The sequence below is a fragment of the Penaeus chinensis genome, chromosome 31 (assembly GCF_019202785.1).
Source record: "Penaeus chinensis breed Huanghai No. 1 chromosome 31, ASM1920278v2, whole genome shotgun sequence".
NCBI classification, from domain to species: Eukaryota; Metazoa; Arthropoda; class Malacostraca; order Decapoda; family Penaeidae; genus Penaeus; species Penaeus chinensis.
In genome coordinates this window covers 9,993,591-10,006,090 of record NC_061849.1, presented here as the reverse complement: position 1 = coordinate 10,006,090, position 12,500 = coordinate 9,993,591, and the positions used below count along the sequence as shown (strand labels likewise).

General features: G+C 38.1%; 1 protein-coding gene across 1 annotated transcript in view; it reads right to left on the bottom strand.

The window, feature by feature from the left end:
• The window catches only part of LOC125042009 (organic cation transporter protein-like), a 19,223-nt gene that overhangs the window by 364 nt on the left and 6,359 nt on the right, over nucleotides 1-12,500 (bottom strand). The window contains exons 4-13 of the mRNA XM_047637469.1: nucleotides 12,204-12,315; nucleotides 11,266-11,380; nucleotides 10,516-10,619; nucleotides 10,045-10,199; nucleotides 6,535-6,703; nucleotides 4,256-4,403; nucleotides 3,749-3,849; nucleotides 2,284-2,543; nucleotides 1,502-1,686; nucleotides 325-476 (exon numbers count right to left, since the gene is read on the bottom strand). Of these exons, the coding sequence (XP_047493425.1) occupies nucleotides 325-476; nucleotides 1,502-1,686; nucleotides 2,284-2,543; nucleotides 3,749-3,849; nucleotides 4,256-4,403; nucleotides 6,535-6,703; nucleotides 10,045-10,199; nucleotides 10,516-10,619; nucleotides 11,266-11,380; nucleotides 12,204-12,315 (1,501 nt within the window). The remainder of the gene's footprint in view (nucleotides 1-324; nucleotides 477-1,501; nucleotides 1,687-2,283; nucleotides 2,544-3,748; nucleotides 3,850-4,255; nucleotides 4,404-6,534; nucleotides 6,704-10,044; nucleotides 10,200-10,515; nucleotides 10,620-11,265; nucleotides 11,381-12,203; nucleotides 12,316-12,500) is intronic.

Below are 12,500 nucleotides of genomic sequence, written 5' to 3'. Positions count from 1 at the left end.
GAATGACTTAAGGAAGTGAAATTCGTATCTATCTCCTCTCCCCTCTCCACCTTCACCTTAAACCCTTTCTCCTCTTCCTTATCTTCTTCTTCCTCACCTCTCCTTTTCGCCACCTCCTCATTTCCATCTCCCAGCTCTTCACCGAGAGCTAAATCGTCCTCCTTTCAAACCTCCACTTCCTCCCCAACTCGACCTTTCACTCCCACTTCCAGCCGCCACCCAACTCCCGGCCTCCAACCTCCCTCCCACTCCCACCTCGTGCCTTCCCCCCCGCCCTAACCCCATTCCCCTTCCAGCCTTCGCCCCTTCTCCCTCCAACCTCACCTGGCGAGCGGATATTCTTCGGGATCCTCAAGGTCCTTCACCGTGTCCGGCAGGGGGTGCTTGTGGGTTTCGTGCAGGGGGAGGGTTGCCACGCCAGCTAGAAGGGCCGCCACCCCGAACACCACCGAGGGAATCCATGGGTAGTGAGGTCCCTGGGAGGAATTAGTTTCAATTAAAATCTACCATGATGAAGATTCTTATTTGTCCTTGTACCATGATGTAAAAGCCGGTTGGTTAATATTAAAGTTCTACTGATGACCCGGGGTTTAATTTCTTTCTAGAAGTACTGGGAATTTATCTAGATTTTTTAGTTAATAGCAAGGAATTAACTGGTACCCCGAGAGTTTATATTAAAGTTTTACTGATGACAAAAGGTAACACTACTTCTTGAATGCTAAATTCTAAACTATTAATATTCTTGGCCCCCAGGGAATAACATAGACTTTTTATTGATGCCTCGGGTATTCATTCTTTAATTTAGTGTTGAATTTGGGTTTCAATTATTCTGTTTCGTAATAGCAGTTATTGATAATTAGGATTTTGATTAATTATTCTTATTGTTTAATTATTCCGTCACAGATACCTGGGGTTTCAATTATCTATTATTTCATCATTTGATTATTTGGTCTTCTTGATAACTGCGGTTTTAATCATTTATTATTTTCACAATCTAATTATCAAGTCTTGTTGGTAACTGGGCTTTAGTCAAACTTTAATCATGGTTTAATATATTCTGCTCAATTTTGGAATTTTGTTGATTTTTTGTAGTAATTATGATTCTGATTATTGGAGATAAGTTTTTATTCAATATCATTCATTTTTTTTGTCATTATTCCATTAACTATCTGAGTGCTACACACACACACACACACACACACAAACATCCATGCCAAATCCTGCTATGTCTACTCTCTCCCTCTCCCTCTGTCTGTATGTCGGTCCTTCTGTCTGTCTGTCTGTCTCGCTTTCTGTCTGTCTGTCTCTCCTTTGATTTGTCTGTCTCTCCTTCTGTCTGCCTGTCTGTCTCTCTCCTTCTGTCTGTCTGTCTGCTAGTCTCTTTCTCCCTTTCTCTCCTCCTGTCTGTTTATCTTTCTCTCTCTCTCTCTCTCTCTCTCCTTCTGCCTGTCAGTCAGTTTATCACTCTATCTCCCTCCCCCTCCCTCCCTCCCTCACTCACCAGCAAATCCGTCACGAAGGGCGAGGTCATCGACGCTATCCTGGAGGCGATGGTGGAGGTCCCGAGAGCCAAGAGCCGCACCTCCGTCGGGAAGAGCTCAGTGGCGTAGAGATAGAGCACTTGGTACCCCGCGCTGATGCTGAATTTGCCGACCATCGCCAGGCTGATGATTAGCCACGAGATGTCTGTGGGATCGATATGTTAGTTGCTTGCTTGTTTTTTTTTCTTTTTCGTATCATTTTTTTTTGTTTTCTTAGATCTTCTTATCTTTTTTTTTTTTTTTTTTTTTTTTTTATCTATTCCTCTGTGTATTTATTAATTTATCTAATTTGGTAGATAGATTTATTAATTTACATTTTATCTAGTTATTTATTTATCTATTCATCTAGTTTCTCTTTATCTATGTATTTGTTTATCTATCTATTTATTTACTTATCATTATTATTATCTATCAATACATTTACTTTATTCATTATACTCCAAACTTCACTTCTCCATCCGCTTTCCTCTCCCCCTTTCGTTTCCCTTCTTCTTCCCCTCCTTCTCTCAACCCTCCCTTTCCCCTTCTTCCACCCTCCTTCTCCCCTTCCTTCCCTCTGCGTCCTTGCCCCTTCCTTTCCCTCCCCTTCACTTCCACCTCCTCCTCCACTCTTCCCCTCCCCCTCCTCCTCCTTCTCCTCTTCTTCTTTCCCTCCTCCTCCCTCTGATTCTCCTTTTTCTTCTTCTTCCTCTTCTTTCCTTTTCTTCTCCTTCTCCCCTCCCCCTTTTTCCCCCGACCCTACCCGCAGGGATGACGGCGAGGGCGAGGATCGAGGCGCCGGCGACGAAGTAGAAGGCGGCCGAGGGAAGTCTGCGGCCCCAGTACTCGACGATGGGCACCGTCAGCGTGTAGGCGGGGATCTCCATCATGCCTCCGAGGGACATGTACAGGAAAGGGTTCACGCTGAAGTTGACGGCGTTGAGCGAAATGCCGTAGAACACCATTGACACCATGAAGAACTTGGTGTACACGAGGAGGCTGATCTTGCGAAGTTTCGGCGTCCTTCGGGAAAGAAATGAAGCTGTTAGGTTTTGTTACCATTCTCTTGTTTCTTCCTTTTTTTATTTTTAGTAGTTATTTACTTTTTTGTGTGTCTCATGCTCGCAACATTTCTCACTGCAAAGACAGAATGAGATACACAAGGGGCGCTCATTGAAGATTTCCCGACCCACTTCCACTTATCCTAGGAGGAAATTTCACGTGCATAATGTTACACATCTCTGTAGGCCATGTGTTGATTTTCAGTCCTTAACGCATAACATATTTTCTGTTACAGCGGGACTTGTGGAAGTCTGTTGGTTTGAAGCCATGAAATGACTTCAGAAATCATTGTCCTTTAAATATGACTTTATCGATGGAAAGAGGCGAAAAGCAGATGGTGCAAGGTCAGGAGAATAAGAAAGAGGAAGAAGGATGTCACAGCCATAGGACCGCGCTTCCATCTTGGCTATGTGAGAATTATGAACAGGGGCGTTGTATTGTAGGAGGCGGGCACCTTTGGTCAACATTCCATGCTTCTTGGTTCCGCAATCTCTGTAGCAGTGAAGTGTAGTAAGCTCCTGTAATTGTAGTACCTTTTGCCAAGAAATCCATCACTATTCCATGCTGGTCCCAAAAGACTGAGCATGACCTTGCTGCTGAGGGTATGACATGTGCCTTTAGGGGTTGGTGAGTCAAATTGCTTCCATAGTTTTGAGTGAGCACTAGTTCTGGATTATAGTGACGGACCTAAGTTTCATCCTGCATAATAAGTCCTCCTGGTTTTCTTGGCACATGGCTAAAAGAGCCCTGGAACAATGAACTCATTCCTGCTTCTGGAAAGATTTGAGTAGTCTGAGCCATTTCCTCAGACCTCCGACCACACTTGATATAGCGTTTAACAACGTCATATGATGGGGCTTCCTCCCTATAAGTTGCTTCCATTTCATCGAAAGTATAAAAACTTGTTCATCGCTCAATACTACACTGGTTCCATTTTCACAATTTACTGCACCTTCAGCACTGTAACAGAAATCAACACATGACCCATAGAAATGTGTATCATTATGCATGTGAAGTTTCAGCCTCCTAGGATAAGTGTAAGTAGGTCAGGGGAAATGGTTAAAGAGCGTCTCTCGTATCAACCGAGAATTTAATGATAAAACATTAAGAATATCCAATATGTAGGAAAAACACACACGCCTTCCCTCCTTCACTTCCCCACGCACCTGAGGAGAATGAATACACTGAGAAACTTCTTCCAAGAGGTGGCGAGATATCCCTTGAACCCACTGAAGTTGTGATCTTCCTCTTCCTTCGCCAGGGTGGACTGAAAGAAATTGTTTTTCATTTTCATTCTTGACCGAAAGAGCGAATTTAGTGAGACTAGCGCCTGGCTAGTCTCACTAAATGATGATAATTGAAGAGAGGTAGTGATGTGTGATGGTGATGATAAGGGTAATAATGATGGTGATTATGATTGTGTTGTTAGTATTATTATTAGAATATAGTGATAATGATAATAATGATAACACTAATGGAACTGTATTTACAATGATTTCTGATTACCTTTTTTCAACGTAAATTATTTTTACTCTGTCTCTCTATTCCCTCCTTCTCTTCTTCCCCTCTCTTCCCATCTACCCATCTTTCCCTCCTTCTTTATCACTCCCTCCTGCTCCTCCACTCCCTCCCTCTTGACCACTTCCTTTCCGCCCCCCCGCCCCAGCTCTCACCTCCTTCTGAATATTCTTCATCAACGCATCCAGTTCTTCAGGAGGAGGGAGATCCACCTTGTTCCACGTGGCAGCTCTCTCCAGCACCTCCCTTGCCCGCCTGTGGTTGCCTCTGACGATCAGCCAGCGCGGAGATTCGTCCAAGAACCTGGAGAAAAGAGGTGGGGGTATGGCATGATGTGCCGTCATGACACTGTGAGGTGAAATACCGTGCAAACACGAACGGTGGAATCAATAGATGTGAAAATAAGTTCTTTGCAAGGGGTTGTTTGCCGTTCTGGTGTTCTAGTTTATATTTCGTTTAAAAAGAAAGAAAAATTCGAGGTGAAGAGGCAAATACAGAAAAAGTGTTTCAAATTCGCAACAGACGTAGATTCGTTGTACATTTGCTATTTAACAATCAGTTGCTCAATCAAAGGGCAAACGCCGACGGGAGCGCACCGTCGCATCCGCCATTCACTTCCACCCACGAAGGTCCCTCCTACACGCTACAAGATAGGAGTCCTGCCCATCTTGATTTCCAGATCTGGTTAATTAGTTTAAGCCAACACTTCAGAAGTCATCCAATAGACATCCTTCATCCAGGAGTGTCTCTGGTGGAAACAGCCTGATGGGCAGGATCATCCTCATGCAGTCTGGCCAAGAGTGAGAGATCTCACAGTCCCAACCCGAAACTCACAGTTTTGGAGGATCTTCCAGTCGATGATGAAAGAGGTTGTGGCCAACCTTCTCGGATGCCTTTGCCTACGTCACTGTACATGGTCGAGCAGTGTAGGTCAGGGAGCCAGCAATCCTTTATCTCAGGGACCTTGAAGAGCCCTTGCAGAAAGAGGCTGTTTTTACTACAGGGATCAGTTCTGCCTCTGTGGATCGATCACATCTGGATTCTGCGCTGAAGTCACCTCGCCTCTGCCTCAGAAGCGACATTGGTGTAGACATCTCTTTCACGTCATATTTATGCATTTAAGCAGGAGCGTGCACTATTAAGGGACATGAAGATGAATAAGTAATTCTCAATCCTTTTAAAGCTACCTCTGCCGCTGTTCTGTTCTGTGCTCCATTTGCTTATTTGCTTTCCCAACATCCTTAAGAGTTTGTATGAATAAATAAAAAATAAATAGGGAAATAGACAGCAATTCATCAAGAGGTGTGTAATCACCTCAAGTAAGGCATCCAGTTCCATATGCAATTCCTAGTGGACACCCCTGGTATATTCAAACAGTTTTGTTTACCTTAATCTGTTACTAAGATTAAAGGTTTAGTTTGATTCCATTTGTTACAATCAATGGATATTCTTGGTGTGACATAGTGTCTGTTTTATTTTGCTTCTAAGTTATCCCCTGTGTGCAAGGAATGGCCGGGGTTACCATCCACTGATGGCGAGGGATTTGAACACAGCTCAGCAAGTTTGTTAAAATTGTGCGAGGTCAGACCGAGTGAATTATCATATAACCACTACGCTCCCCTTTAGGAATTTGTCCTTCACTATACACTTCCCTTGCATCTGTAAATAAAATTCCCTCCCAGCTTTAAAAGAAAATTATAAATATTTTAGTCTTTTAAATGAGTATGAATTAGTCGCATTATAATTAAACTTTCTAATATGTGACCATGCTCTCGTTAAGTGGATAAAAAAGATATTTCAGATATTAATGTTTTTTTTTTTTTTTTTACAAGGCCATGCGCACTTGGAAAATACTGAAGCCCCCTAGGGGAACGCGCCCTCCAGGTTAAGAACCACTAAAACATACGGACATACAAATACACAGAAGTAAATGCATATCCGTCTGTCTCTAACTGATATACATTTATATATCTGTAGACAGATAGATATGTATTTATTTCTGTGTATAATTATGTCTGTATATATGAATATTCACTGGGTTGGGCCTTGCACAATTAAAAAAAAAAAAAAAAAAAAAAAAACCTGGCTGTTAGAACACAGACAGGACTGGCCAGAACTCGGGTCTTCTGTGACTCACCAAAAAACTCCCCCGTTGTACTCCGCCCTGAGAGCTTGACCTTCTGGATCACACTTGTATGTGGAAGGGCCCTCTTTAGAAGAGGACTCTGAGAAACGCTGCCACCCACCCACCCACCCACACACACACACTCTCTCTCTCTCTCTCTCTCTCACACACTCACACACACACACACACACACACACACACACACACACACACACACACACACACACACACAAACAAACACAAACTCATCCCCCTTCCACCCTAAGCACCCCTACGCAACCCCCCTCCCCCGTCCCGGCGACTACCCACCACAAAACAGGCAGAAGCAGGAGGCAAGGGAGGGACACAATCAGCTGCAGCCAACGCCAATCTCGAATGAGGTACGCCCATCCGCCCCATGCCACAGTAGCCAACGCCCATGGCAGGCCGAGGATGATGCCCATGACCGTGCGTCGTCTCGGCTCGCAGGTTTCCATGGCTGTGAAAGGGGGGGCGTAGTGATAGGGAGAATAAAGGGGGTAAAACTAAGGGTGATGATAATTAACGGAGGATAAGGGTAATAATGATAAAGAATAAAGATGATGATGATAAATAAAGAATAAAGGTGATGGAAATAAGGGTGATGATAATGAACAGAAAATGAGGGTGATAAAACAAATACAAAATAAGGGTGATGAAACAAATACAAAATAAGGGTGATACAACAAATACAAAGTAAGGGTGATACAACAAATACAAAGTAAGGGTGATAAAACAAATACAAAGTAAGGGTGATAAAAATAAGAGTTATAATAATGATAATAAGTGTGATAATAGTATATATAGAATTGTGGTGATAAAAATTAGGGTAATAATAATAAATAAAGAATAACTGTGATAATTAATTATAAGGGCGATGATAAGTCTTGCTTATTTGCACTGTGACAGACTGTTGCATAGAGGGTCAGTTCCTATGGTGATTTTGCACACACGTTTAGTTTTATTACTTTCATTCTGATTTAGTAACATTAAAGGCTCTAAGGCTAGGACAGGGTCATATTGATAAGGACAAGAGGATAGATAATCGAAATTAATAATAATAATAATAAAGATAATAATAGGTAATAGGTAATAATAATAAGTATACTCACACACGCCCGCACGTACACACACATACACACACACATATATTAATATATATACATACACACGTGTATCTTTATATAAGCAGAAAGAGAGAGGAATGTTTCTGGCAACACTGTTTAACAATGTGCTTGCTAACGGGTGTCTTCTGTACGCGCCATAAAAGTTAATCCAGTATTAAAGTTTAATCCTTATCTTTAATGCGCATGCGTAATGGCAGCATCCAGGATTAACTTTTAATTCACCTCCGGACCAGGCTTTACTTTAGAGCTCAAAGTTTAATACGGATACGTCATGATAACGTCATCAGCTACATAGAAAAGATTGAAATGCCATTAAAATTTAATAACATTTTTTACATTTTCATGTCAAAAATGTATGTGAAAATTCACATACATCTTTATAAGGTGTAGGATATTCAAACTGCAGGTATAACTCACAACATTGAAAAGAAAAACGCAAAGAAAATCCCACAGAGAATTCCAGAGTTTACAGACACAGAAAAGGCAATGTTATTTCTAGGTTCGACAAACATTCCCAACTTATGCAATATATTCATAAAAAAAAACAAAAAAAACCTTAAATAACATCACAATTAGGTTTCAAATTCAAACTAAAAACTTCCTGATTCTTCAAACTAAAGTGACTTCAAAACTGCGGGGACATTTGTTATCATGATCCTTGATAATATGAATATCTCATTTTTGTTTGACACCTTCATTTTGGTTGTCTATATTATTTATAGGCTACTTGAAGCCAATTATATAATTTCATTTGTACATGTACATATATTTTTTTTTGTGTATTGCATCTCCTATGAAAGTACTGTTGATTTGGATTAAACGTTAATTAACTCTTATGATGTATACAAAAGACGCCTTATGATATACAAATACATATGCTGTTTTATATTTTGTTGTTGCCTACTGTTTTCCTCTTTGGTTGGTTTAGTTCATCCTTTTTTCTCATAGATATATATCTTTACTTGTGTTTTATTTCTGTTTAATTATTCTTTCCTAAATTGACTCTTTCCTAACATATATTTTTTTACCTCTCTCACCTAAACCGTTTTTTTTTTCTTCCCTAACCTAAAATGACTTTTCCCCTCTCACCTAAAATTACCTTTTTACCCTCTTAACTAAACTGCTTTTTCTCTCTAAGCTAAACGGATTTTTCCCTCGTCTAAAACGACCTTTTTTTTCCTCTCTTACCTAATAAGACTTTTTCCTCTCACCTTAAATGATTTTTTTATCTCAACTAAAATTACCTTTTCCCTCTCTCGCCTAAAATGACTTTTAACCTCTCACCAAAAATTACTTTCTTTCCTCTCTTACCTAAAAAAAAAAAAAAAAAAAAAAATCATTAAAACGACATTTTGTTTTCCTTTCTCACCTAAAATGTCTCTTTTTTTCTCACTTAAAATTACTTTTTCCTATATCTTCTAAAATGACGTTTTTTTTTCCTCTTTGACCTAAATTGATTTTTTCCCTCTCACCTAAAATTACTTATTTTTCTTTTAAGTAAACTGTTTCCCTTATTACCTAAACTTTTTTCCTTTTTTACTTATTAACACTCACGGAAAATCACCTATCCTCTCTCAGCTCTCAGATTTTGTTTTCCTCTCTCTCACTTAAAATTATTTTTTTCCCTGTCACCAAAAAAATATTTTCTCTTCTCTCACCTATTTGTTGTTGTTTTTTTTTTTTCACCTTAATCTACTTTTCCCCCTCTGGCCTATTTTTTTCCTCTCCTAAATTGATTTTTTCCTCTCACCTACAATAACTTTCCTTCTCACCTAAAATGACTTTTCCCTCTCACCTAAAACGACTTTTTCCCACTCTAGTTTATTTCTTCTCACCTAAAACTTTTCCCTCTCTTACCTAAAATTACTTTTTTCTCTCTCGCCTAAAACGATTTTTTTTTTTTCACTTGAAATCATATTTGTTTGTCTCATTTAAAGTTATTTTTTCCTCTTTCACACAGACTGACTTCTTTTCTTTCTCACCTAAAATATTTGTTTTATTTTTATCTTTTACCTAAAATGTTGTTTTTTTTCCTTGCTAACCTACACTTTTTTTTCTTCTTCGATCACCTTAAACGAAATTTTCCACTCTCACCTAAACTGACTTTTTCCTTCCCTTACACATAAATTATTCACTTCGTCAGACACCTATTTTTCACCTAAAATATCTCGTTCCTCTCTCTCTCTTTTCATTTCACTTATCATTATATAATACCTATAATACCCAATATTTATTTCCTTCCCTTAAAATGTTTTCTTTCCCCTTTCACCTAAAATACCCCGATTCCCCTTCCCTTAAAATGTTTTCTTTCCCCTTTCACCTAAAATACCCTGATTCCCCCTCCCCCTTAAATGCTTTCCTCCGTTTTTATCCCCTTTAAAAACAAACATATAAATCAATGAATAAATGGGAATAACGAAAAGGAAAATTATAAAACCAAAATAAAAAAGTTAAAATAAAACAAACAAAAATAGAATAATAAAAACGATAAAAATAAAATATTAAAAACAATAAAAAAAAGATAATATAAACGATAAAAATAAAATAATAAAAACGATAAAAATAAAATAATAAAAACGAGAAAACTAAAAGCAATAAAATGGTAAAAATAAAATAATAAAAACGATCAAACTAAAAGCAATAAAATGGCAAAACTGCATCGAATCTTTCTCACCTAGAATGTAGCCCGCCTGCAGTCCCGCGGGGTGCAAGAAGCCCAGGATGAATCGCGCTGCTAATATGGACGAAAAGTTCGGGAGACGGCATGAGAATAACGCCACTATGGTGAAGAGAATTGTCCCGTAGGTAAACACTGTCCTCCTTCCGTACCTGAGAGAGAGGGCGGGGTTATTATTATTATTATTATGAATATTATCATTATTACTACCACTTCTCTTATCATTATTACTACCACTTCTCTTATCATTATTATCATCATCATTATTATTATCACTATCAATTTTGCTATCATTAACATTATCAGTATTGTCCTTACTCTAATTTATTATCGTCACCATTATTATCCTTATCATTATTACCACTATAATCGTTATCATTACTATCAGCTACTTCATTGTTATTACTATCGTTATCACCAACTTCCTGAACTTCTCAAACGGGATTCTTGAAGTTAACAGTGCCTCACCTGTCGGAGAAAATCCCGTTAATCGGCGCACCCACAAAGCTACCAAACATGTACATACTTTGGTACGTTGCTCGTAGGTACTCCGAGTCACAGACCAGGTCAAACTGGGGGTGGAGAGATAATGGGTCACTTGGGTGAAGAGGAGAGAGGGGCTGGAAGATATATGTATATGCATATGTGCACACGCACTCAGACACATACACAAGTCTAGGTGTGTGTGTATATATAATATATATATATATATATGTATATATGTATATATATGTATATGTGTATATATGTATATATATATGCATATATATGTATATATATGAATATATATGTATATATATAATAATGATAATAATAATAATAATTGCCCCTGACCAGGCCCCGAACCTAGGTCACCCTGGGTATGAGACCGGAGGGCCAGTACTAAACCAACCATGCCACGCGACCCACTACAAGGAATTTGCAATTAGTATCTAATTAGCTCCATAGGCATGAGACCGGAGTGCCAGTATAAAGTACGGGTAAGCTCTCACTAATGAAGTGTGATAGGCCTAGGTCCTGTAGTGGAATGAATTACTGTTGAAAAAATAAACAACACACACACACACATATATATATATATGTTTATATATTTTATTTATTTATCTATTTTTTTTTTTCTTTTTTTTAATAACACATTTGCACATGTGGAGGACGTGCTGATGCAGTAGCTGAAAGAGCCGCATTATTACTCACAGCTTGTGGTCAGTATACACATACCTGCATAGTAATAGTACTGGTGAAAGTAGATGTATCGTAAGACCATTTAGTACAGGGAAGCGGAGATGGCTCCCCTTTAGTGCCATTGTAAACACCCAGATAGTGACAATTGTCTCTGTTGATAATTATAATAGTAATAATAAAGATACCGATGATGATGATAATAATATGATGATAATAATAATAATGAACGTAATAATGGTAACAGTAACAATGATAATGATGATATTTAGATTATCTGTGATGAAAATAATGCTGATGATAGTAATAATCATAAATGATAATGATAATTATAATATATAATTATGATAATTAATAATAGCAATAATTATGATCAAAATAAAATCGGAATGAGGATGATAACAGTAATCATAATATTGAATAGGATAATGATGATTATGATGACAAAGATGATAGGAACAATAATACAAATTATGATAATAACACCATTACCACCACCACCAATAATAATAGTGACAATAATGATAATAATATTATCAATAATAGTAATAATGTAATGATAATAAATATGATAATAGTCATAAAAATAATAGTTGTGTTAATAATGAGATAATAATTATGGTCCTAATGCTACTGATACTGTTATCAATGTTAATAGTAATGACAGTAGCACAATAAAAATGATAACAATTACAATGTTAATTTTAAAAATATTGATAAAAGTAATATCTGATTATGATAACGATAATATCAAAATTAATGACGATGATAATCCTAATGATAATAGCAGAAATAACATTACTACTAATAATAACAATAACAATCATATTAAGATCAAGATGAGGAAAAAAAAAAACAATAAAGTATAATAACGTAACAATATTGACAATTTTAACACCAGCGATGAGAGACAATAATGACGGTGATGCTGAGGATAGTCATAATAACGACATCAATAACACCACTGCCGTACGTACGTGGTATTGGATGATTTCGTCGAGGCTGAATGTCCAGGAGGTTCGCAAGTGTACTGTACTTGGGGAGCAAAGAAAACGGAGCCGAGTGTATGGGGTATCAGCTGCATATTCCCTGGAGAAAAAATGGGGACGGTTGATAATGATGTATTGGCGGTTGATGATAACTGGTGATTCAGTGATTGGGAACTAGCACTTTGGTGATTGATAATGGTAATCTAATGACAGACAGGAAGTGATAAATGGGTGAAAAGTTATCATCCGTTTTGTCATTGTTAGTGATCATAATAATGATAATAG